This window comes from Brachyhypopomus gauderio, chromosome 2 (genome assembly GCF_052324685.1).
Source record: "Brachyhypopomus gauderio isolate BG-103 chromosome 2, BGAUD_0.2, whole genome shotgun sequence".
In the NCBI taxonomy this organism is placed as follows: Eukaryota; Metazoa; Chordata; class Actinopteri; order Gymnotiformes; family Hypopomidae; genus Brachyhypopomus; species Brachyhypopomus gauderio.
Genome location: NC_135212.1, coordinates 18,872,845 through 18,898,037, shown reverse-complemented (window position 1 = coordinate 18,898,037; position 25,193 = coordinate 18,872,845). Strand labels below are relative to the sequence as shown.

The following is a 25,193-nucleotide window of genomic DNA, read 5'->3' as shown; positions in this document are numbered from 1 at the left end:
AATGTGAAAAAGTAATGTGGGTAGTTGAGAATGCCCATCGTTCAAAGCAAGCACATGGGCGTGGGCTCATTAGGGGAGAGCACCGGGGCAGGAGAATGTGGGGCACATCGGAGCAGGGGAAACGAGGGCCCGGCCCAGACGGCCACCTGCAGCCTGCCAGGGGAGGCGGAAATCGAGCTCCAGCCGAGTGGATGATCCGATGGTCGGCCCCTGACCGACACCAGCTCCATCACTGCTGGACTGGACTATTGATTTTTTTTCTCTTGCTACTCTATTTGTGCTTGCTCGTTCTCTCTCGCTCTGTGGGTTTGTCTGTCTGTCTCTCTCTCTCTCTCTCTCTCTCTCTCTCTCTCTCTCTCTCACTCTTTCTTTCTCTTAGCAAGAGGCAATGGGCAATGGGAACTTTGGGTAGCTATTATCAGGCTAAGACGTCATGATATCTAAAATTTTAATTAGCTTTAAAACAAGAGGCTTGTTCTGCAAGGGTGAGAGGGCTGAAGGAGGTGATGTGTGTGTGTGTGTGTGTGTAGTACTTTGTACATGTCCATGCACTCTCCATAAACAAACACTGCCATGAGACAGAACGTAAAAATGGCCTGTCCTCAATTGCATCATTCTCTAGAGTTCCTCTGGAAGCCACATCAGCACACGAACTGTGTGTGTGTGTGTGTGTGTGTGTGTGTGTGTGTGTGTGTGTGTGTGTGTGTGTGTGTGTGTGTGTGTGTGTGCGTTATTTTCCAAACTGCCTCAGGAAGCAACATCAGCACACGAACTGTGTGTCGAGAGCTTCACGAAATGGGATCCATTGCCGAGCAACTGCACACAGGCCTTAGATCAGTATGCACAATGCCAGGCATTGGCTAGAGTGGCATCCAGCACGTCACCATCTGACTCTGGAGCAGTGGAGACGTTTCCTCAGGATTGATAAATCACACATCACTACCTGGCAGTCTGATGGATGAATCTGGGTTAGGTGGCTGCCAGGAGAATGCTACCTACCAAAATGCACACTGCAAAGAGGTTGAAGGAGGAAGGATATTTGTCTGTAGTTTGGCCTATACACCTTAGTTCCAATGAAGGGTAATGATGAAGTGACAACAGTCTGGGAAAACCCTATTCTGTTCCGGCATGGGTCTATAAAGCCTACTACATACTACTCGCATACTAATTTTGAACTGAACTATGATTGGCCAAGTTTTGTATGGATGAACTCTAGTAGCCTGTACAGAATGCTGACCTCAACTACACCAAATAACTTGGGTATGAACGGGGGAGTCAGCAGTGAGACAAGCCTTATCATCTGACATCAAACTGCTCTTATAGACTGAATGTGCACTCCCAAAAGGCTCCAAAAACGTGTGCAAAACCTTCCCAGCATGCTTCATTCTAATTCTAATTCCAATGGTTTTGGAAATGGATGTCCAACAAGCTCATACTTATGTGCTGTATATTTATAAGGTGTTCACTTTGTTCAAATTGTAATAAAACACAGGATAAGATGTCATCTGCCAAACCCCATATGGCTTCACATAAAAGTTCTGAGAACTTCATCACAGCTACACTTAGTTTGTGTTTTTAAAGCTGAACTGCACAAGCAAACATGTAGAAGAAGTCAAATGTAATGTAAATGTGCCATATTTGTCCATTGTGATTTTTCACCGTAATCGAAATTTGTCCTCCGCTTTTTACCCATCTGTACAGTTAGAACACACACTCATACACACACACTAGTGATTACTAGGGGGCTGTGGTGCACACATGCCCAGAGCAGTGGGCAGCCCTAGCCCAGCGCCCGGGGAGCAGTTGGGGTTAGGTGCCTTGCTCAAGGGCACCTCAGTCATGGCCTCAGACCTGGCAATCGAACCCACGACCCTCAGGTCCCAAGACCAGTTCCCTACCACCAGACCATGACTGCCCCCAAAATGGATACTCCACTCAGATAGGGATTTGAACTCAAGACTTCAGTGCTGAGAAGCAAACATGCTAACAACCAAGCTACCATGTAGCTACTAACCCTCTAACACCTGTCTTTACTGGTCTACATACCCTCTAACACCTGTCTCTACTGGTCTACATACCCTCTAACACCTGTTTCTACTGGTGTAAACACCCTCTAACACCTGTCTTTACTGGTCTACAAACCCTCCAACACCTGTCTCTACTGGTTTACAAACCCTCCAACACCTGTCTCTACTGGTTTACAAACCCTCCAACACCTGTCTCTACTGGTGTACCAACCCTCTAACACCTGTCTCTATTGGTCTACATACCCTCTAACACCTGTTTCTATTGGTCTTATACTGTATGTATCTGGCACCTCCTATCACAAATCATATTTGGCATATTTCAGCTTCTTCCTCTCAAATGCTTCATCTACTGCATCCTCGAATGTAACTGTTAACTGCACAATACTGTCTACCTAATGGTTAGCACAATAACATCAGCCTAAGCTCTCAACTGTGGGACCTGTAGAATTTCAAATATCACATGTCACCCCGATTGCTGATAATCACAGCCTGCGTTTATTCCCCAATCTGCCCCTCACACACAATCCTAACCACTTTATCACTATCAACACTACGTAACATGCTACCCTCTAGACGCTTACTATCAAATAAACATGCTAAGTGCTGTTAGCCTACATCGAAAGGTGGTAACTTTGCAATGTTCCTTTACATTACATCTGCTTTTTTTTTTTTCACATCACCCCTCCTTCTGGTGTCGCCCTCAGGTGCTGTGTTGTCTGTCAATTATCAGATTACCTGGGGGTTGTTATATAATTTTGTTATGCCTCATTTAAGCCTGCCTCTGCTCTTGTGACTTCGTCGGCCATTGTATGCTACGTCGGATTCCTTTGTTGTAGTTAGCGCACTTTGAAGGTTGGTTTTGTTTTCAATTTGCTTTCATTAAATGCTTCGGTTGGAATCCTGCTTCAGCTTGAAACCTGATTCAAACCTTGATTCAGCTTGATTCACTCCTTTATTCCCACATTCTCTTCTCCTCGTCACTCTCTCCATCACGCAACACAAAGTCTGCTTTTCCGCACCGCACGCGGCCAATCACATTGCTTAGCTATAATGAACTCTTTGGCCAACTGCACTGCAACTCACAAATTCCACTTCCTCCCTGCTTTAGATGCTTTTATGGCTGCATCTTTGAACCCTAACAAAACCATCTCGCCATGACCATGTCAGTGGTGGCATGGCACCCCCTTCTTCCTCATAATCTTACTCATAATCTTCTCCAGTCTATCTTCTTCTGTAATTGGGACCTCACAAACTGTCAATGGTCATCAAATACGAGGCAGCAAGTCAACGTGGAGACACCACGATTTCAATCTTCCTTGTAAACTCTATTTCTCAATGCTACTAATACTACTCCTAATAGCTTTCGCCAATTCCAGCTTTAGACCCAAAACTTGCTGTATATCATTTAGTGTTGCACAATACCAGGGTTGCCAATTTTTCGTAAATTGTTGACGGGGGTGGTGAACGTAAATTGTTACCGGGGCGGTGTAAAATGGACACAAATTAAGTATTATATCGCGATAGATCGATCGCCAGTGGTTGGCGCTAGAGCGAACTAGTAACTCATTGAATCATAGATATGAATCATAGGATTTTTCGGCATGAGAAATCGGAAATGTGGCGTGAGAGCATGTGAAGACAGTCAAATGCGTGTGTCTCACGCTCAATGCGTGACAGTTGGCAACCCTGCGATATGACCTACCTAAACTCTTAATTGGTTTCTTCCATACAATCATCAGCTCCCCTTCCATCAAATAGTTTTTCTTTGACAATTGACAACGTTCTAAATTGAGACCCATAAAAGAAGCAGCATTCAGCTTATAACACATGGCAGGATGTAAATGACACACCCCGCGCAAACCCGATATTAACTCGGCAAAGTCCAAAAATTAGCCCTCTTTGACTGAACCTACTCACTGCAGTCAGTGCACAATAAAGCTGGAAAAGTGTCTAATTAACTGATCATGATCATTTAGAACAACCTTAACACCACCCGAAAAGTAGGCTAAGCTATTCATTATGCCTCTATTAGCCATGCGTGAACACTGGGGAAGCCTTAAATAAGCAGGTGAAGCGCGTGGCTCATTCCCAAGCTTGCCTGTCGGGGGGGTGGAGCCGGGCTGATGGGGTCCGCCCCCATGATACAGCTCAAAAGCTCTCCTCACGGCTTCCCGAGGAAGCACACAGACACCGGCGCCAACTAGCGCCACTGGGTCATTAACCAGAATGGGTCGCCCTTGTTGTTTCTGAATTGAAAATGTGAAAACCCTGGCTGGCCCTGTGCTCACGCTCAGATGGTCAGAGTGTGACTAAAGCAAGTTGTTTTGGGGTTTTTTCCCATTGCAAGATAAGCTTCACTTGCTAGTTGTATCCACAATGGTGGCAGAGTCCATAAGTAAGAACATAATGGGTTGTTCAATTGTTCATGTAATAACCTTAAGGTGATTCCAGGACATTATAGAACATTAGAAATGATTGCAGAGCTACCTACCTATATGCACACAAACCCCAAAAATAAAGAAACTATAACTGTGTGTGTGTGTGTGTGTGTGTGTGTGTGTGTGTGTGTGTGTGTGGGTGTGTGTGTGTGTGTGTGTGTGTAATTTGTGAGTATATAAGCAGGCAGCCTGCAATGCCTACATATTTTGGTGTTGAGGATTCACTTTAAGAATTAAAGTGCAGCTTTGATCTGAAAGGGTGTGTGTGGGTCCATTGAGGCTGAACCATGAACCAGGAAAGGTGTCCCTGATCATACATCTTTCTTTTATTTTAGGGGACCAAAGTAATTGAATTACTGTAAAGAATTAGGGGTGGGACGCGATAAAAATAATTAATCGAATTAATTCGAAGCGTTGTAATTAATTAATCGAAATTAATTGCATTTTAATCGCATCTCAATATTTAACATGAGAAATATTAATTTAAGTTTGAATGATGAATGAATCAATGAAAATAATCATAAACTTCAACATCTTGTTTATTTTTCCACCAGTCTACTACACAGACCAATAGATGAGTGCAGAAAACAGAGCAAACAGTTTTCAGAACACTGAAAATTCTGACCAAAAATGTTTAATTTTGGGAGTTTTGCTCAGGATATTGGAAGAATAAGAAGTAAATCAGAAGATGTTTTTAATAACATTTTAGATTTTTTTAATTTCCCAGGCCTCTGCCACAGCGATAAAGTCCTCTACACAGGCATCTCCATAGTGCCTAGAAGTGGACTTCTGCATGTTCAAAACAAATGACTGGATCTTCCATTCATCATCTATAATATGAGCTGTCACACCAAGATAATTCTTGTTGATAACAGAGGTCCAGTGATCCCCAGTCAGAGCCACGTTTGTGGTGCTCTTCACAATAACCTGTTTTACTTCCCTTTCCTCATCATACAGCTGCTGGATTTTCTTCGACTTAGGCTCTGTTCGAAATAGCCTACTACATACTGGATACTGCATACTACATGGTCCTCGTAGTAGTATGCAGTACAGTTTCCAGTATGTGACAAAAGCAAAGCATACTACAGGGTCACGTGAACATAGCGTTGCATGATGGGATGCAGTACACCACGAAGATAGCTCTGTTCGCGTACTGGAATATTTTGCGTAAGTAGTAGGTCATCCGAGTATGTTTCACGTACTGGAAAATTTCATTTTGGTCACATACTGCATACGACATATTGATTTGGGGCTCGATCAGTACGCCAGTAGTATGTAGTAGGCTATTTCGAACAGAGCCATTGTCTTTCTGGACGGCAGTTTGTAACTTGCATCAGTTGACGCAATTTGCAGCACTCCTACATAAACCGTAGCGCGCGACTCCGCGAATGGCGGAGGCGTTTAAACTCGCCGCGTCTTACTTAAGCCTCCTACCACAGAGAGCGGTCTACAGTCCACAGCAATCCATCTCGCCAGTGAATTGGTCAATTTGTCCGACGTGGACTTTGACATTTTGTTTCTTAATTTGAACCCCGACATGTGGTCGAGTTTTGACTGGCGACACTGTTTGCTCGTACTAGGAATACATTTAGCAGCTAAGTTAACATTACTGACCTGCGCGTTAGCACCAACATGTTTTGCGTTGAGGTGGTAACGAAGGGTGGAAGTGCTCCTGTGATAAGCGAACTCCTTCCTACATAAAGTGCAAATAACACTATTTGTGTTTGTACTTCCATCTGGAAGTTTCTTATATTTAAATTTACCATCCACCAGCGTAGCCACTTCAGTCATCTACATCATGCTCATCTTATTGTATAATTTCCCTGTAATTAATTAATCGAAATTAACGTGTTAAAGTCCCACCACTATAAAGAATACATTTAAAACTTTATTGTTTGATTCATCATTAGTTCATGCTAAAGCTCTAACGACCAATGTAGTCAACTCTGTATGTAGCACTGTCTGGTGCAGACTGGTCCTGTCATTTCTTAACATGAAGGGTAAGGAAGGGTCAGTGCCAGTAAAGGTCTTCATGAAGACAGAAAGACAGGAAATCACTCAGAACACAACATGGCAGACCACAGCAGCAGACGACGAGACGAATGAACGAACAAAGCATTCAGTGAACACTTTCAATCACGAAGAGAAATGGCTGGACAGATCAAGAACGCTGTCCAAAAACGTATGTATGGATGTGTCAAATACTCCAAAACAGGAGGAGCAGGCTCAGAAAATGGCCTCCAAGAGTTCAGCCAGTGGGGGGGTGGGGAGGCTCACAGGGTTTTTTTTTTACCAGTGATGTGGAGATTTATTCTGTACCACACAGTGTACTGCTTACTACTCAGATTCAGCCAAACTCCAGTTCACCTGACCAAAGGACAGAAATGTACTGATCCAGGACCTGTATCTATTCTTTGGGACCAAAAGATGGAAGATGTTTCCCTGACTTGAAGTCAGTCACCTAACAGAACACTACTGAACATACATGCTTTTAACAGAAGCCCCTGAAACAGCCCCCGAGCCAGACATGGCTGTATCCAGACACAGCCTCACCAGTGAAGATAACCAGCGTTTGGTGACATCGTCAGGCCTCATATAGAAACAGGCTGCAGAGAATCCACAAGGGATTGCAACCAAGCAATAAACACATATGCTCAGTGGCCAATGTATTAATAGCATCTGTGCTGTGCCCAAACTGACCGGATACTTTGTTAGGTGTTCCTACAGCCACAGGCCACAACAGCTGTAAACTCAACAGTAACACAACCACGTATAGTGCCAGATACAGTCACACCAGCCAAACGACCCTGCTAGACCCATGCCAGTGTCAGTGCGCTGGGAATGGTGTAATAATATGCAGTTGCCCAGTGGTCAGAAATTAACCAGTGATGAACGTAAAATAAAATGCTTAAAAAATTGGCTAATGCATACAAAAGAAAACAAGCTGGGCATTTCCGATTGAACATACAGTTATATGTATACATATAACACTAAATATATAAACAGTTTGGCTTGGCCACAAACGCACTAATCTCGCATTTGTTGTCTTGGAGAGCCACACATCCCTCACTGCATGCTCCAAAAGAGGGCATTTAATTCACATCCACCAGATCTTCAGTTCAAAGAACAACTGACAGGGGCCCGTCCGCAGCAGAGGGTTATGTAACAGCAGAGTTTCTAAAAAAGACACGATTCTCTCTCTCTTTCTGTTATCACCATTTTCTGGACAGTAGTTTATTCAGGTACTGTGGTTGGAGCTGAGGTGCTAGAGGAGTTTGAGGCAGTACTGTTTCCACCACAGTTCTGGTTCAAGAGGAATAAATAAATGAACAAACTGCTAAATAAATAAATAGACTTTCAGACACCTTGAGCTGGAAAATGTAAAAATGCAAATGAGATTGGGAAGCAGGGTGTGCAATTGTACTCATGCATGTGTGTAAGAGAGAGGGAGAGAGTATGCCACGGAAACACTGCATGAGGAAAACATTTGCCGCATCACCATAACAAAGCCTCTCGGCGGATCTTTTTTCTTCAAGGAAGCGCCTGTTCATGGGTTTGGTCATTTGAGCTCAGTTCAGGGACATAAATGAGGAGTTTCCTGGGGTCAGTGCCCCGGGAGGGGGGTGGCGGTGGTGGGGGACGGGGCGGAAGCTCGCCGTCCACGTCTGACCGGGCCGCTCTCTCTACCGCTGCCGCGTCCCAACCATTCATTACAGCTAATGGCTGCTGAGGTCTTGCCCCCTGGCTCTCGGTGCTACCTCAGCGCGCACTCAGGAAGTGAACTCATACCTGCTGACCGGCAAGTGTACTTCATCTGATTCACCCCTCGAGCGGTGCGCATTCTGAAGACATTATACGGACTAATTTACACAAAGACGGTGTCCTCTGGCAGAAGCAAGACGTTTTACTAGTCCCAGCTATATAAGAGTTATGGATATGGAGAAAGCCGTTTCAAGATGCCTTATATAAAGTCAAAACTGAAACCTTCCTACCATGACTGGGGAAGTAAAAGGGTGTGCTGAGTTTGACCCCATGGATGTTGTGGCTTGGTTGTTTTCTAAGACATCTATTATCAGAGGTGCTGGATCAATATGGTTTGGAGGAAACTAAAAGGACATGTTTACATAATGTGGGGTCGTAACAGGTTCTTATGCCAAAGATGTTGATCTTGATTTTGAGCCATACTTGATACATACTTGATCTTGATTCACACGCACCAGTTTGATCTTCATACGTAGCGGATTCATCAGTTCATCTTGATACATGTCGGATTCACCTGCTACAGTTTGTGATCTTGATCCATACTAGATTCACACACCATGGTTTGTTATCTTGATCCATAATAGATTCACACATCAGTTTGTGATCTTGATCCATACTAGATTCACACACCATGGTTTGTGATCTTGATTCATACTAGATTCACACACCATGGTTTGTTATCTTGATCCATACTAGATTCACACATCAGTTTGTGATCTTGATCCATACTAGATTCACAGGTCACAGTTTGTGATATTGATCCATTCTAGATTCACACACCATGGTTTGTGATCTTGCAATAATGGCTGAGCTGCTGAGTAGGGATGATAATGACAAAAAACCCACTAAATCTCTCTCTTTCACCTTCTCTCCCACTTCCCCTCTCTCGCTCCTTCCACTTTCTCTCTCTCTCTCTCTCTTTGCGGAAGCATATGTGAGTGCAGAACACTCCAAAACACCCTCAGCGATTCAACACATCTCAGACAAGCCTGCCTCTCTGTTTGCCTCCCACCGAACCACTGAGAGTGATGCAATAATCTTCCTTCTGCCCGGAACCAATTTTTCCGACATGGAGCCAGGAGCAGACAGGGACCTGCGCGGCTGCGTGCTGGGCTGGCCACTGACTATCGGTCTTGGGTCATCACCGAGTGTGCTGCTCATCGCAGGGGTAAAATGGCGGGCCACGATCTTACAGCTAACGCCAAAGCTCCAGGCCAGAATGCTGAATGAAGGGCAGAGTTCGCTATGCAGTATTTTGGTCATCTCTAGCGATGAAAATGGATAAGTAAACAGAGGACTAAATAAACGCAGAGCTCATATGCAGATCTATATTGACATGCTACTGCTTTGTGCAGTGCAGTGTGGGTGAAGAGTCATGCTAACCCTCCAGCGTGTGACCGGTGTCAGAGTTCCCTCCGTCTCCCCAGACAGGAGCATTATGGCTACGAAAGAGCTGATGTGCTCTGACGAGCACTGCTGACGGTAGGCCGACGCCCCCCTAGCATGGCCCCTCCCCTGCTGCACGCCCAACCCCCCCTTCCCCCGCCTTCCCACATCACATTTACAGACTACATGCGCAGGCAGCGTGACGCAAAGCTTGCCGATGACGTTACGACGGGGCAGGAGCTTATGCTCCTGTGGCCCTGCCCGGCCAAGAAGCGGGCTGGCGTGTGTGCGAGCGAGACAGCCCAGCAGGGGAGACAGAGCCAGGGAGAGACAGGACAGTGAGACGGCGTGGGGGACAGATCCCGGTTTCCAGCGAGAACCATCTGTCACGTTCGCAGAGATTTACCTGAGGACACTAGGCCTATAACGCGTATGAGTAAGAACAACCGCCTGCCATCTTCCATCTTAATGTTCCCCCGATGAGGACGCAACTCAATTTCTCCGACCTGTTCACGCCAAGAGGACTCTGAGCTGTATGCCGGGACATACAACGCAGCACATTTAGGTCAATCCATAATGATAGAGGAGCACGGGAAGTTGTAGACAGGCATATGCACCGGGCAGCTAAAGCACAGGACCACTCAACGCGACACTATGACGTCATAAGAAGACGAAAGTTGGAGCGTCTTCTGAAAAGTAAAGAAATGTTAGGACTCTGCGACAGAACGGAAGCCATCAAAAGGAGCCGAGGGCGAAGCAAGCAGGTCGCGGGACGCACGCTTGCGTTCTACAACCCTGCATCAACACAACTGGAGTTATTAGTGGAATAACTGAACGAGCCCTAAAATCACATGCTTGCCTGAAAGGGGGTCTCTCTCTCTCTCTCTCTCTCTCTCTCTCTCTCTGAGAGGGAACCATGGTCTGGCCGTGCCTACGGTTCATTTTCACACTTTGCAATCAATTACTGGACCCTGGAGTAAACTATAGAAAAGAGCTACCCGAGGCCGCGACAGCCAAGCGCCTAATTGAAAATACATTACACCAAAAGACAATGGGCTTTGTGCATAAGCTGACATTGATTTAGACTGTTTTAAAGCCAGAAACAAAAGCAATTTAAAAAGGTGGCAAGCTTCCTTTGTGGAACACTAATTTGTGTCCATATCTGCTGGAGAGTTAAATCCAAATATAAAGGGATGTAAATAATTGGGCAGAGTGCTGTTGGTAAGTATAGCCCAGACGTTTTTAGGAGGCTATTCTCTCTTTAGTGTTTAGCTAAAGTGCTGAGGTGAATATGATTTTATATCTCTGTGCCAAGGCAGACGATGTCTGTACAAGAACAATCTCTGTCAGGGTTTAATGGGGCTGTGTGAACCACACACATGCACACACACTCCAGCATTTTGGACTACCATTGCCTTCAGTTAAGGATTCTGTTGGCAAAGGCCTTCGATGTGTAGTCAGAAAATACACAACCAAGAGCCATGTTTGTTTCCATACCAGGTCAAGAAGGTCATGGAGGTGCAGGGACATCACAGCCCCCTGCTGGATTACAGGTGGTGAAGAGCTACACGTGAACACCAGCCACCACAGGACTCACGCTGCCATTAAACATCTAGGCATTCCCACAATGCAATTTGACACTTGTCAAATACTGGAGTCACTGTCAATCCCATAAAAATACTACTAATAAAAAAGATGCATCTAGTTGGTATTATGGGTGATGTGAAATATGTCAATAAATGGCAGGCGCTTTTCAAAAGAATTTGGAAGAGAGAAATTAGAATTGATCAGTTTACTTGGGAATTACTCAGATAAAAATATATATATACTGTCAGAGATGCTGAAGTCTAATGTGGGATGAACTAAGCCTTATGAAACACAGTGCTTATCAGTATCCAAACTGTGTTTGCAAACAAAAGACCTACAGTGGGATAAATGAGATGATGCAATAGGCCTGCAGGCATAGAGAGGGAGGGAGAGAGAGAGAGGGGGGGGGGGGGCACAGAAGGAGAAAGATAGGGAAAGAGACAAAGAGAGAGGAGAGAAAGTGCAAACAAAGAAGAGAGAGAGGAGTGACAGAGGGAGGAGAGGGAGATAAGAGGAAAAAGAAAGAGACAGAGAAAAGACAAAGATAGAGAAGAGACAAAGAAGGGAAGGAGAGAGAGGGAGAGAGAAGGAGAGAGGGAAAGGAGAGAATCTTTCAAGAGTATTTGATTAACTTCAGTCCATGATTTTATTTATTTATTTATTTTTAACGAGAAAACCTGCGTTTTGGATTGTGTGTTATTTATCAGAGGCCTGGTCACGTACAGTGGGGCAAGTGTTGGCATGAAGGAGTGTGATGCTTGTTAGTTAATCCTGCGCTCCATCAGGGGAGCGGAGCAGAGAGCAGGTCTGCTGACATCCCACTCATTTAGGCTGTGATTCCTCCTGCTCCACCGTGCACTAATTACATTTAAATTAGACCTATAGCAGGGGTTTGTTTTTGAACTTTGTCATTCTCCATTTCACCCTGCTCTCTTTTTCTCTCTTTCATTTGTCCTACCCCCTCACCACACACACACACACACACACACACACACACACACACACACACACACACACACACACACTACTTTGGCTTTTCACATTTCTTCTCCAGCTAACTGTGGACGCCTCTGTCAAGGCAGTAATTTAAAAGGACACGAATGTCGGGACGTGCGGCAGGACCGACGATGGCGGGGGGGAGGGGGGGGGTGAGGTGTGAGGTGTAGAGAACCTAGAAGGCGAGATAATGAAGGGAATGACCAGAGTGAAGTGATATTCCCATCACCAGCGCACAGGCACGCTGCAGTGAACCACTCGCTGCTCTGAGCCCTGCTATCAAGTCTGGATGAATAGAGAGATGTGTGTGTGTATACACACATGCACACAGATAATTTCTAATATTGTGGAGAGGAAAAAGCATCTATCATCTATCTAAGAGCGTCTCATCAGAATCTATTATCATTTTATTTACTTTGAAATTAATCGAAATTGAGAGGTGGAGATCGCTAGCTGTGTATGAGAACCACCCCCTCCCTGCCGGCCAGACGTCGGTCCGTGAGCAGGGTGGCCGCAGCTGGGGCCGTCCAGCTGTTCAGACGCGCAGGGCCGCACTGCTGGGACTGTGTGCTCTACAAGAAGCACAAAACACAGCCGACACAGTCTTCTCTCTCTCTCAGCCATTCTCTGTCCCTCTCTCTGACCCCAGCGCCAAAAAAAGTCCTTAACGGAAGACAGATGTATGAAGAAGGCTGTAGGCATGGATGTCATCTTCTGCACTGTAACGGACACACATGCGCAATGGTACACACATTCAAATGCAAATACACATGTTTCTGAGTGGTTGACGAGGTGAGAAGCCACACCTTTGTGCAGGGTCAGTGGCACAGAGAGAGGTGTTTGGTTCAGCAAGGGGGCCGGACAGAGAGAGAGAGAGAGAGAGAGAGAGAGAGAGGAGGGACAGAGACAGAGAGACAAACAGTGAAAGTGAAACTGAGAGAGAGATAGCCAGAGAGAGACAGAGGCAGATAGACAGGTACAGAGAAAAAGAGATAATCAGATGGACAGTGAGAGAAAGACAGAGAGAGACAGAGGCAGATAGACAGGTACAGAGAGACAGAGATAATCAGATGGACAGAGAGAGAAAGACAGAGAGAGACAGAGGCAGATAGACAGGTACAGAGAGACAGAGATAATCAGATGGACAGAGAGAGAAAGACAGAGAGAGACAGAGGCAGATAGACAGGTACATAGAGACAGAGATAATCAGATGGACAGAGAGAGAGAGACAGAGAGAGGGAGTGAAGCAAGCTTCCCATTTAGCCTTCAAATGACTGGCTTTGAAGCGGCCAGACACACAGGACAGACTAAGAGCCGGCCTAGTTCACACAGTCTACAGCTGCAGCCATTACCTACTGACAATTCACTCTCTCCCTCTCGCCTCAATCTCCCCCCTCACCCCCCCTCCCACATCTATTTTCTCTGTCTGTGCTCTGCTGTCTCTCTCATCACCCCAAGCCCACCGCCGCCCCCCAGTCCCCAGCACCCTGTTTACTTGGAACCCTCCACACTCATTTTGTTGTTTGCGCTTCATACCTCAAGACATCTAGAGGTCGATAGCTACGGCCTCCTCGAGAGCCAATTACTTATCCACCCCCCCCCCCCCCCCCCCCCCGAAAGCTGATGCCTACAGGGTCGTGGAAGATCCCGCCCCCACGAAGCTGTTCTGAGACCAGCTTTGCTGCATCTTTCACAATGGGCAGACAGAATTGGAGCTGATCCTAGATCAGACATTGGTGACATTAAAGCACACCATGAAGTCATTAGACATGAAAGTACTGTGTACTGCGATGGTGATGCAATGATGAATGCTTTTTGGACTAAGGACAAAAATTAGTATATGAAACAAAAGCGTTTGCATTTTGGGGCATAAGCATAAGAATATTTGGGATGTCAGCACTTTGTATCCTGAGTCCCAGTTTTAGGTGTACACAGCTGGGTGAACTGTGGTTTTAATTTAAATACCTGTGTGATCACACTGCAAGCTGTAATTGTGAACACATAACAACAACAAGTGTGAACACTGTTTAGCCGTTGCCCTTGTGTTTTGGCATGTGCCTCTGACATTTGAGGACAAACACAACACAAAACTCCAAAAATGTGTACGAGTTTCTAAAAGTAAAACACTATTTATTTATTTGCATTAAAATATTTCCTAAAATGAACACTAAAGCCTTAAGTACTGCAAATTACAATAAGAAATTACAATCGTCTGAATAATGGACACCAAGTGTAATTATTACAGGTTTCAGTTACATTTTTATACGGTTTTATAAGATAAATTATTTTATTGATTCCCATGGGGGGAATTCGGGATACTGCTGAAGATTATGGTTTGGTGATATTATGCTGTAAATAATGTTATTTAGGGAACCTTCATTTCAAGCGGTATCAACATGACTGGTGTGTTCTAGTTTATCCGTTTTTCTTAAAGTTTCACGAACGTGACCTTTGCATTCGCTGCATACAAATGTACAGGTTTGGATGTCAGCTGGACGGCACCGCGTGGCGGTGCAACTGTACGTCCCCCCGGCGAGATCCTCGTGCCATCTCCCTTCGGCACGCGCCTACATTCCTACTGTAATTTTTCAATCGGAATTGAAGGAGAAGTGTGACATTTTAATGTGCTCGTTCTGATTGCGCATCTCTCGGCCGCTCGACCGGAACGCTCCCCTTTTGAATGTTAAACAGATTTCCTCTTTCCTCCTCTTCCTCGTGATTGCTTCCTGCGTCTTTTGGGCGGCGCGCGCGCTGAGCTGCGTTTACAAAGCGCTGCGCGCGCATGTCAAGCAACTGCAACTTCATTATCGCATACACAATATCGGTCATAGCAGGCAGGCGTCCGATTTCTGCCTTTACCACAGGAAAAGAAAATGTTGCAAAGTCTTGATCAGCAGTCTGTGAATGTCTACAACTACTGACAATCAGAATAACATACATTACATCTAATTAGATCAATATAATGTCTTGGTAAATGAACGTTACTTCAGCTAACTGGCGATTCGGTGGCCGCTGCGTATTTCTCTGTGCGCTCTCTCTTTCACTTTGCACTCTTTCTTTCTCTGTGCGCTCTCTCTTTCACTTTGCACTTTCTTTCTCTGTGCGCTCTCTCTTTCACTTTGCACTCTTTCTTTCTCTGTGCGCTCTCTCTTTCTCCAGTCCTCTGCAGATTGGAGGGTTGTGCGGTAGGAAATATCGCAGGCAGGCCCCTATAACGCACCCTTTTTAATAACCTTAAACGTGCAAACATAGCGGTACTAGGTCAAAATTAACTACCCACCTTGTTGGAACAGTAGTCGCTCTAAACAAAGGCAAATACATTTTCATATCAAACAAGACGTGCATGTTTCCTCAAACGCTTTTGGGCCTGCGGTGTCCAAGCGCACGGCTACAGGTGCAGGAATACTCAAGATTGTTCCAGCAGCCACATTTGTCGCGGGTCCTGTTGAAACTATACCCTCAGATGAGCCCCAGTGCACGCAAGATTTTGCTGATGACGAGAAAGACGTTTGTGGCGTTTTGTGCAACGACCTGCAGTTAGGTTTATTAAAGTATGACGAATGCTGACGGAGGCGGAATGCTTAGATTCCTGTTCGGAAAAGAGTATCGCCGAGTCAGTGCTGTTTCTGAGTTCGCTCGTTTTTGCAGCAACATCTAAGACGGCTCAGTGTTGTCACAAAACAAATGGAGATATATGCAAATTTTGTTTGCATCCGCTTTTACATACTGCGGAATGTCTGAATGGAAAAGAATTAGCAGATAATACATTTACATACATTTATGGCATTTGGCAGACGCCCTTATCCAGAGCGACTTACATTTTTATCTCATTTTTTTATACAAGTGAGCAGTTGAGGGTTAAGGGCCTTGCTCAGGTGCACCTCAGTCATGGCCTCAGGTCTGGGGATCAAACCCACGACCCTCCGGTCACAAGACCAGTTCCCTAACCACCAGGCCATGAGATAATGAAACAAATGTGTTAACATCTAGTAAATATTCTAGGGAGGAGTGACATTCTTGCAGCACCCTAGCTCAGTAAGGACAGCAGTTTAGAACATAATTATCAAATTTGCAAAAGACAAAATGGAAACACTTTACCATTCTACCATAAAGACATAGTGCCACATGTTAAATTTCTTGATTGGCATGTTCTGATGAAATAGCCGATATAATTTCACTAGCCAAGGTCAACATGAGTTTTTACAGATGTTCCCACCTGAGGATATTCAACATCTCTCTGTTGTCACCGTTAACCATCTGAGTTAAGCCAAGCCTGTCCATCTTCATCTTTCTCCCTGACAGCCTCACAATTTGCCAGACCGCTGGAGCCTGACCTTTTGACCCCACTGACCCCAGCCCCACTTTCACACTCTCATCCAACTTAGCACCCCGTGACCTGAATCCTGAGGCTAAAGACAACCACGGTTAGACCTGTTTTTGGAGTCCAGTTCCCTCTGTGCAACAGAAAATCTCTGATGAAGGCTCATTCTAATTTCATAGAGATAATCTGTAAAATAATCATCCACTCAACTCATTTAACAGTGGGAGAGAACTGATGGTTATGCTTATTGGACCATAATTGGACAATTCATTATTTTCTTTCCATTTAACTTGGCAAAGAACAGCTATGAGATACAAAGAGAAAAGCTATCCGAGCTAGGATTTTAATTGACTTTTGATAGACTTTAGATCGTCCTGATTAACTTCTGAATGATTAGTCAAAGCATACAAGGCAGGAACAGATGTTATTTTGAGAGATGATGACACAAAGAACATTTTGCAGCATTAAGCAAAGTATGTACTGCAGTTTAGCAGTTAACCTTCAAGGCTCCAGCGTAATTGCTGATTGGCCAGTGTCACCGCCACTCACCCGAGATGGTGACAGATGCATGTCCCTCCTCCCCTAGCAGGGGATTGGTCAGCCGGCAGCTGTAGGTGCTGTTGGGCTCCAGGAACACCGTCAGGACACTCTTGATGGTGAAGAGGCCCTGCTCGTTAGCCACAGGTGAGACGGTGACATTCTCCGTAAGGTTGTGACCACTGGCATCCTGCCACAACACCTGAGCCTCGGGGTATCCTCCGTACGCCACGCAGGTCAGGGCCACCAGATCCCCTGGTTTGGGGTTAACAGCCGCCTCCCAGGTCACCGATGGTTTAGAGTAAGGGGCTAAAGATGAGAGAGACGCAAGAGTTTTTCAAAGACTCTTTTTTTCTCCTTTTGACCAAATTTACAAGATGCAATGCATAATCTTTTTAACCAATCAGTGACCAGTAAGTGTTACAGCTTTTGTATTTCAAAATATTCAAGATACATGAGGAAAGAGAAAATGCACAGGTGAAACCATTTAAATAAACCTTTAGAGATAACTTTTCAGAATGCGTAACATGCACTTCAACACAGTGGCGGGTGTTACAGTGGGGAAAATAAGTATTTAGTCAGTCACCAATTGTGCAAGTTCTCCCACTTAAAAAGATGAGAAAGGCCTGTAATTGATAGGTAGACCTCAACTATGAGAGACAAAATGTGAAAAAAAATTGAGAAAATCATTTTGTCTGACTTTTAAATAATTTATTTGCAAATAATGGTGGAAAATAAGTATTTGATCACCTACAAACAAGCAAGATTTCTGGCTGTCACAGACCTGTAACTTCTTTTTTTAAGAGGCTCCTCTTTCCCCCACTCATTACCTGTATTAATGGCACCTATTTGAAGTCGTTAACAGTATAAAAGACACCTGCCCACAACCTCAAACAGTCACACTCCAAACTCCACTATGGTGAAGATGAAAGAGCTGTCGGAGGACACCAGAAACCGAATTGTAGGCTGGGAAGACTGAATCTGCAATAGGCAAGCAGCTTGGTGTGAAGAAATCTACTGTGGGAGCAATAATCAGAAAATGGAAGACCTACAAGACCACTACTAATCTCCCTCGATCTGGGGCTCCACGCAAGATCTCAGCCCGTCGGGTCAAAATGATCACAAGAACGGTGAGGAAAAATCCCAGAACCACAAGGGGGGATCTAGTGAATGACCTGCAGAAAGCTGGGACCAACGTTACAAAGGCTACCATCAGCAACACACTACGACGCCAGGGACTCAGATCTTGCAGTGCCAGACGTGTCCCCCTGCTTAAGCCAGGCACGTCTGAAGTTTGCTAGAGAGCATTTGGATGTTCCAGAAGAGTATTGGGAGAATGTCATATGGTCAGATGAAACCAAAGTAGAACTATTTGGTAAAAACACAACTCGTCGTGTTTGGAGGACAGTGAATGCTGAGTTGCATCCAAAGAACACCATACCAACTGTCAAGCATGGGGGTGGCAACATCATGCTTTGGGGCTGTTTCTCTGCAAAGGGACCAGGACGACTGGTCCGTGTACATGAAAGAATGAATGGGGCCATGTATTGTGAGATTTTGGGTGCAAACCTCCTTCCATCAGCAAGGGCAATGAAGATTAAACATGAGGAGATCTGCATGGAGGAATGGGCCAACATACCAGCAACAGTGAGTGCCAACCTTGTGAAGACTTACAGAAAACATTTGACCTCTGTCATTGCCAACAGAGGATATACAACAAAGTATTGAGATGAACTTTTGTTATTGACCAAATACTTATTTTCCACCATTATTTGCAAATAAATTCTTTAAAAGTCAGACAAAATGATTTTCTCTATTTTTTTTTCACATTTTGTCTCTCATAGTTGAGGTCTACCTATGATGTCAATTACCGGCCTCTCTCATCTTTTTAAGTGGGAGAACTTGCACAATTGGTGACTGACTAAATACTTATTTTCCCCACTGTATGTTCACCAGCCCTGTCTAGACATGACATAGCCCCCTGTCTGCAGTACAGGGTGTGGCCCACTGACGGGAACAGAGAGACAGAGAGTCGAGTAGTTAGCATCTATCTTAGCAATCCACCACACTGTCTCGCCATGGGGACATCTTGACACGATTGCTATTAAAGTCTTAATTATATTCCAGGAGCTTAGCATAAAGCGGACATGGAGTTTGCCCTCAGATTTAGCTTGTGAGCTGCGGCGGGGTCCCCCGGAGGAGTCCGGACACTGTCTCCCACCTATGCGGAAAGGGCAGCTGGGAAATCGGGTGGTGGCAGAGTGCTTTCGTTTTTTTTCTTTCGGGGAGACGCAGGTGACGAGGGTCAGTTCTCTGTGACGGAAAAATCATGCCGCGTATGTCCCCCGAGGGGAAAGGAGGCGGCCAAATTCCCTGAGCCAATCATGACCCAGCAAACAAAGGGGAGGGGCCTAGGTACAAGGGGAGGAAATGCAATCAGGCAGGCACAAGGAATCACAAGAGAGTGGGACGCTCTTGTAGCGGAGGTCGCGACCCCCGGCATGGCTCTTCGTGACTGACACGCGGAGGGGGTTCTCCGTGGAGACCCGTGTTCAATCTCTTCATTTCTCTGCCCAAGGGCTGGCACTCCATGCAGTAAATGGCAGCTAAATATAATACTGTCCACAAATCCCAAGCCCGGCTCTGGAGAAGGCACGATTGTTTTTCCACTGGACCTGCCAAGCAGAGAACAGCATGCACGGGGTGGACATTTTTGAGCATTAACATCACTTAATGCAATGCATCTTCAGGGATGAAAAGAGCACTTTGGCCTTCCGTAAGACACACACACACACACACACACACACACACACACACACACACACAGGGAGAGATAAAGAGAGGTTGAGAGTGAAAGGGGGAGAGGGAAAGAGGGAAAAGAGAAACACAAATAGATTGAATGCAATCAACAGGGAATGACGATGGATCATGTTAAGTGGCAGGGCACTTAGCTGTAAGAATAAGAGCCTCCACCTGAACAGAAACCTCCTCTTAGTGGATTAGAGTGGTCAGTCACTCCCATGAAAAAAACAGAAAGGTCACAATCAACACTTTGGGCTAGACCTTTTATCATGTGTTATTGACCTCCACTGTGACTGAGTCTGTATCTTGAGACTGGTTTCAGATCAGTGTCAGCACATCCGTCATGTGAGTTCTGTGATATTGTCCGTATGTACCAGGGGAAGCATGTAACTCTATCGATGTTTCCTGAGATGTATGGCACTTTGTTTTGTGCTGAAGGATGATCCCGCCCCATGGCAATAAAACACATGGTCAGAAATCATGCTCGGCGACACGTTCAGGAATTTCGCACGGATTTCCACATCCTGTGAAATATGTAAAGCCCAGAGAGAAGGAACTGTGAGGAATAATAAGACTTGAGGTGCTGGCAAGCGTGTGGTGTTGAACACACAGAATAGTGAATTACTAGCTAAAATGATTGACTTCACAATCACATGTTTGACGCTCACATTACAAACAAATGTGCAGTAGTGAACAATAGTGAACTCTAGCGCCTCGCTAGACCACAATAATGGTGCCACGCTTCCCGGTTTCGCACAACCCCTGCGCAGACGCGACGAAGGCCAAACAGTGCATCACCTGCAACTTGCATAATAAGGGCCGCCTTGCCGTAGTCCTGCACCTTCACGAAGCAGGTGTAGATGCCCTCATCAGTCACCTGGACCCTCTTGAGCAGCAGCGAGGCATTGCCGGCGGCCAGGTGTGCCGGGAACAGGCTGGTCCGGTTGGCGAACCTCTCCTCCTGGTATCCGAGCTGGTCCTGCTGGTCCCAGTAGCTGTGAACGCTGCGCTGGGTGTCCGCTACCTGCCAGAAGATGCTCAGCTGGGACGGGTCAAAGGTCGCCTCCTTCCCCAAGAACGTGCAGTTGAGGACGGCATCTGTGCCGAAGAGCGCCACCACTGGAGACTCCGGGACTTGCACGTCCAGAGCTGGAGGGGGAGTTAAGAGAGAAAGGATACAATTTTTTAAAAGATCCAAGCCTTGCCCAACACACAGCAATGTGCTGCACTGTTGTCATGGAGAATGTTCTGATTTCCATGTAGGATTATTAAAAGGATTTCTTTGATTAATCTGCATCAGCACTTCTATAGAATGGTGTGAAATTCTCAATTAGGCTTTTCCCCTGTTCATCATCTAAAGCAACATGACCAGCATGTTAAAACCAAATATACAGGAAGGGTCATTCAGAGAACGCACAACACACACACACACACACACACACACACACACACACACACAGACACACACAGACATACACACACACAAACACACACACACACACACACACACACACACACACACACACACACACACACACACACACACACACAGACATACACACACAGACAGACACACAATAAATCTGCATAGTATTTTACCATTCCATAAGCATAGGGCCAGCAAATACAGGCACGTAAGGTATTAGATGCCTACATAATCCTTCAGTAGTTATTCCACTGCTGGTGCTGTCACAAGGCCAGATCTCTGAACAAACCAGAGCGTCCTCTCCCCAAGGCCAGGACCTCATCCGGGCGAGGCTCAAACCACGTGTGAGCTACTCAGACTTAGATGAACTAACATGACACACCAAAAAAAACCACCTCAGCTTCAGTCAGTCATGTGGTATGCTGACCACAACCAGGCCAGTTTAATTGCTGAAATAAAACATTTACATTTTACATGTATGTGAGGGCAATTCTCCACTTGACCTCTGCAGGACAGTGTTTTTCCTTCACGCTCAGCTACATTGTCTTCACCTTCCACATCTTTTCCAGATCTTCATTCAACCCTTTATAAAGCTTTTCCCCATTACTATCACGACAGACTCCTACATCTATTATTACGGCCCTCTTCTACTGTTTATCCATCCCTACTATGTCCAGTCGATTAGTCATTACCGTTTTGTCAGTGTGTATTCGGACATCCCACGGGATCTTGGCACGGTCATTCTCCACCACATTCAGGGGTGTATTCCTCTTTGACCTCAGCACATCCAGCCGGTACTCAGCACAGATGTTTCTGTGTACCGGGCCAGCCACTTGGTTATGCTCTTCTGTGTGTGCTCAGCCCACTAGCAGCTTGCCTCCCGGTGTCACGCGCTGGATCGTAAGGATGTCTTCTCCTGTCTGCGTCTGGGGTCCAGCCTGTTGTGGTAGATCCCAGCCTCTATTGAGCTTGTATTCAGAGCTTGTTTCTGTGCTGCCTTGATTAGCACGTCCACACTGTCTTTCAGTGTAGCCTTTGGCAAAATTTTTCCATATCAGCCACTGCTACTATATTTGCAGGTGGTACGTACCATGCAGGGCTATATCTATATCCTTTATAGATGTTATAGGTCAGGTTTGGGGACAGTGCATTCGGCAGGACGCAGAGTGAGCAGAAACCATACGGTATAGATGTAAATCTTCCATAGGTTAATATGCATACATATGTACATATGAACACTTTACTAAATACATATGACTGTTGCCCTGCATTCAATATTTGAACTAAAATTCTTTCTGCAGCTGTAATGTGTAGGTCATCTACTCCATTTAGTGAACTTCAGCATTAATATGCCTGGGGTGTAGGGGTTGAAATAAAGAAATGACAAGGGAGAGGAGAGGAGAGGGGAGGAGAGAGGTTATATTTCAAAACTATGAAGAGAAAGATTATATGTGTATGAGAAAAGAGAAATGTGCAATGTAGAAAAGTGGTGAGGGTAATTATCTCAGTCCCCTAGGAACCCTGGAAGGCCTGCTTGAATAAACACAGACAAAGGGGAGAGGAGAGGAGAGGAGTGGTGAGGGGAGGAGAGGAGTTGAGAGGGGAGGAGTTGAGAGAGGAGAAGAGGAGAAGGGAGGGAGGTGAGGAGTTGAGAGGGGAGGAGTTAAGAGAGAAGGAGAGGAGAAGGGAGGGGAGGTGAGGAGTTGAGAGGGGAGGAGTTGAGAGAGAAGGAGAGGAGAAGGGAGGGGAGGTGAAGAGAGAGGAGAGGAGGGGAGGAGTTGAGAGGGGAGGTGAGGAGTTGAGAGGCGAGGTGAGGAGTTGAGAGGGGAGGTGAGGAGTTGAGAGGGGAGGTGAGGAGTTGAGAGGCAAGGTGAGGAGTTGAGAGGGGAGGTGAGGAGTTGAGAGGGGAGGTGAGGAGTTGAGAGGGGAGGTGAGGAGTTGAGAGGCGAGGTGAGGAGTTGAGAGGGGAGGGGAGGGGAGGGGAGGTGAAGTGGGGAGAGGAGTGCAAAGTGTGTCCAAGCGTTAGACTTATCAGAAACAAGACAGAGATCTTTTTAGTGAGATCAGTGTTCAGCAGAGAACTCCTGCTTAAAAGGAGATGCCACCTCACCACGCTACGCCGCCTCAACGCGCTATACCGCCTCACCACGCTACGCTGCTTCACCACGCTACGCTGCTTCACCACGCTATGCTGCCTCACCACGCTATGCTGCCTCACCACACTATGCCACCTCACCACGCTATACCGCCTCACCACGCTACACCGCCTCACCACGCTACACCGCCTCACCACGCTACGCCACCTCACCACGCTATGCCGCCTCACCACGCTACGCCGCCTCACCACGCTATACCGCCTCACCACACTACGCCACCTCACCACGCTACACCGCCTCACCACGCTACGCCACCTCACCACGCTACGCCACCTCACCACGCTATACCGCCTCACCACGCTACGCCACCTCACCACGCTATACCTCCTCACCACGTTATGCTGCCTCATCACACTATACCGCCTCACCGCGCTACGTCACCTCACCACGCTACGCCACCTCACCACGCTACGCCACCTCACCGCGCTACGTCACCTCACCACGCTACGCCACCTCACCACGCTACGCCACCTCACCACGCTACGCCGCCTCACCACGCTACGCCGCCTCACCACGCTATACCGCCTCACCACGCTACGCCACCTCACCACGCTACGCCACCTCACCACGCTACGCCACCTCACCACGCTACGCCGCCTCACCACGCTACGCCACCTCACCACGCTATACCGCCTCACCACGCTATACCTCCTCACCACGCTACGCCACCTCACCACGTTATGCTGCCTCATCACACTATACCGCCTCACCGCGCTACGTCACCTCACCACGCTACGCCACCTCACCACGCTACGCCACCTCACCACGCTACGCCACCTCACCACGCTATGCCGCCTCACCACGCTACGCCGCCTCACCACGCTATACCGCCTCACCACGCTACGCCACCTCACCACGCTACGCCACCTCACCACGCTACGCCGCCTCACCACGCTACGCCACCTCACCACGCTATACCGCCTCACCACGCTACACCTCCTCACCACGCTACGCCACCTCACCACGCTACGCCACCTCACCACGCTACGCCGCCTCACCACGCTACGCCACCTCACCACGCTACGCCGCCTCACCACGCTATACCGCCTCACCACGCTACGCCACCTCACCACGCTACGCCACCTCACCACGCTATACCTCCTCACCACGTTATGCTGCCTCATCACACTATACCGCCTCACCACGCTACGTCACCTCACCACGCTACGCCGCCTCACCACGCTATACCTCCTCACCACGCTACGCTGCCTCATCACACTATACCGCCTCACCGCGCTACGTCACCTCACCACGCTACGCCACCTCACCACGCTACGCCACCTCACCACGCTACGCCACCTCATCACACTATACCGCCTCACCGCGCTACGTCACCTCACCACGCTACGCCACCTCACCACGCTATACCTCCTCACCACGCTACGCCACCTCACCACGCTACGCCACCTCACCACGCTATACCTCCTCACCACGCTACGCCACCTCACCACGCTGTACCACCTCACCACGCTACGCCACCTCACCACGCTACGCCACCTCACCACGCTACGCCACCTCATCACACTATACCGCCTCACCGCGCTACGTCACCTCACCACGCTACGCCACCTCACCACGCTATACCTCCTCACCACGCTACGCCACCTCACCACGCTACGCCACCTCACCACGCTATACCTCCTCACCACGCTACGCCACCTCACCACGCTACGCCACCTCACCACGCTACGCCGCCTCACCACGCTACGCCACCTCACCACGCTACGCCGCCTCACCACGCTATACCGCCTCACC

General features: G+C 47.0%; 1 protein-coding gene across 2 annotated transcripts in view; it reads right to left on the bottom strand.

Moving 5' to 3' along the window:
* The window catches only part of cd276 (CD276 molecule), a 70,668-nt gene that overhangs the window by 33,570 nt on the left and 11,905 nt on the right, over positions 1–25,193 (bottom strand). For both annotated transcript variants that reach the window (XM_076989642.1, XM_076989633.1), the window contains exons 3-4: positions 20,655–21,005; positions 17,067–17,363 (exon numbers count right to left, since the gene is read on the bottom strand). In XM_076989642.1, the coding sequence (XP_076845757.1) occupies positions 17,067–17,363; positions 20,655–21,005 (648 nt within the window). The remainder of the gene's footprint in view (positions 1–17,066; positions 17,364–20,654; positions 21,006–25,193) is intronic.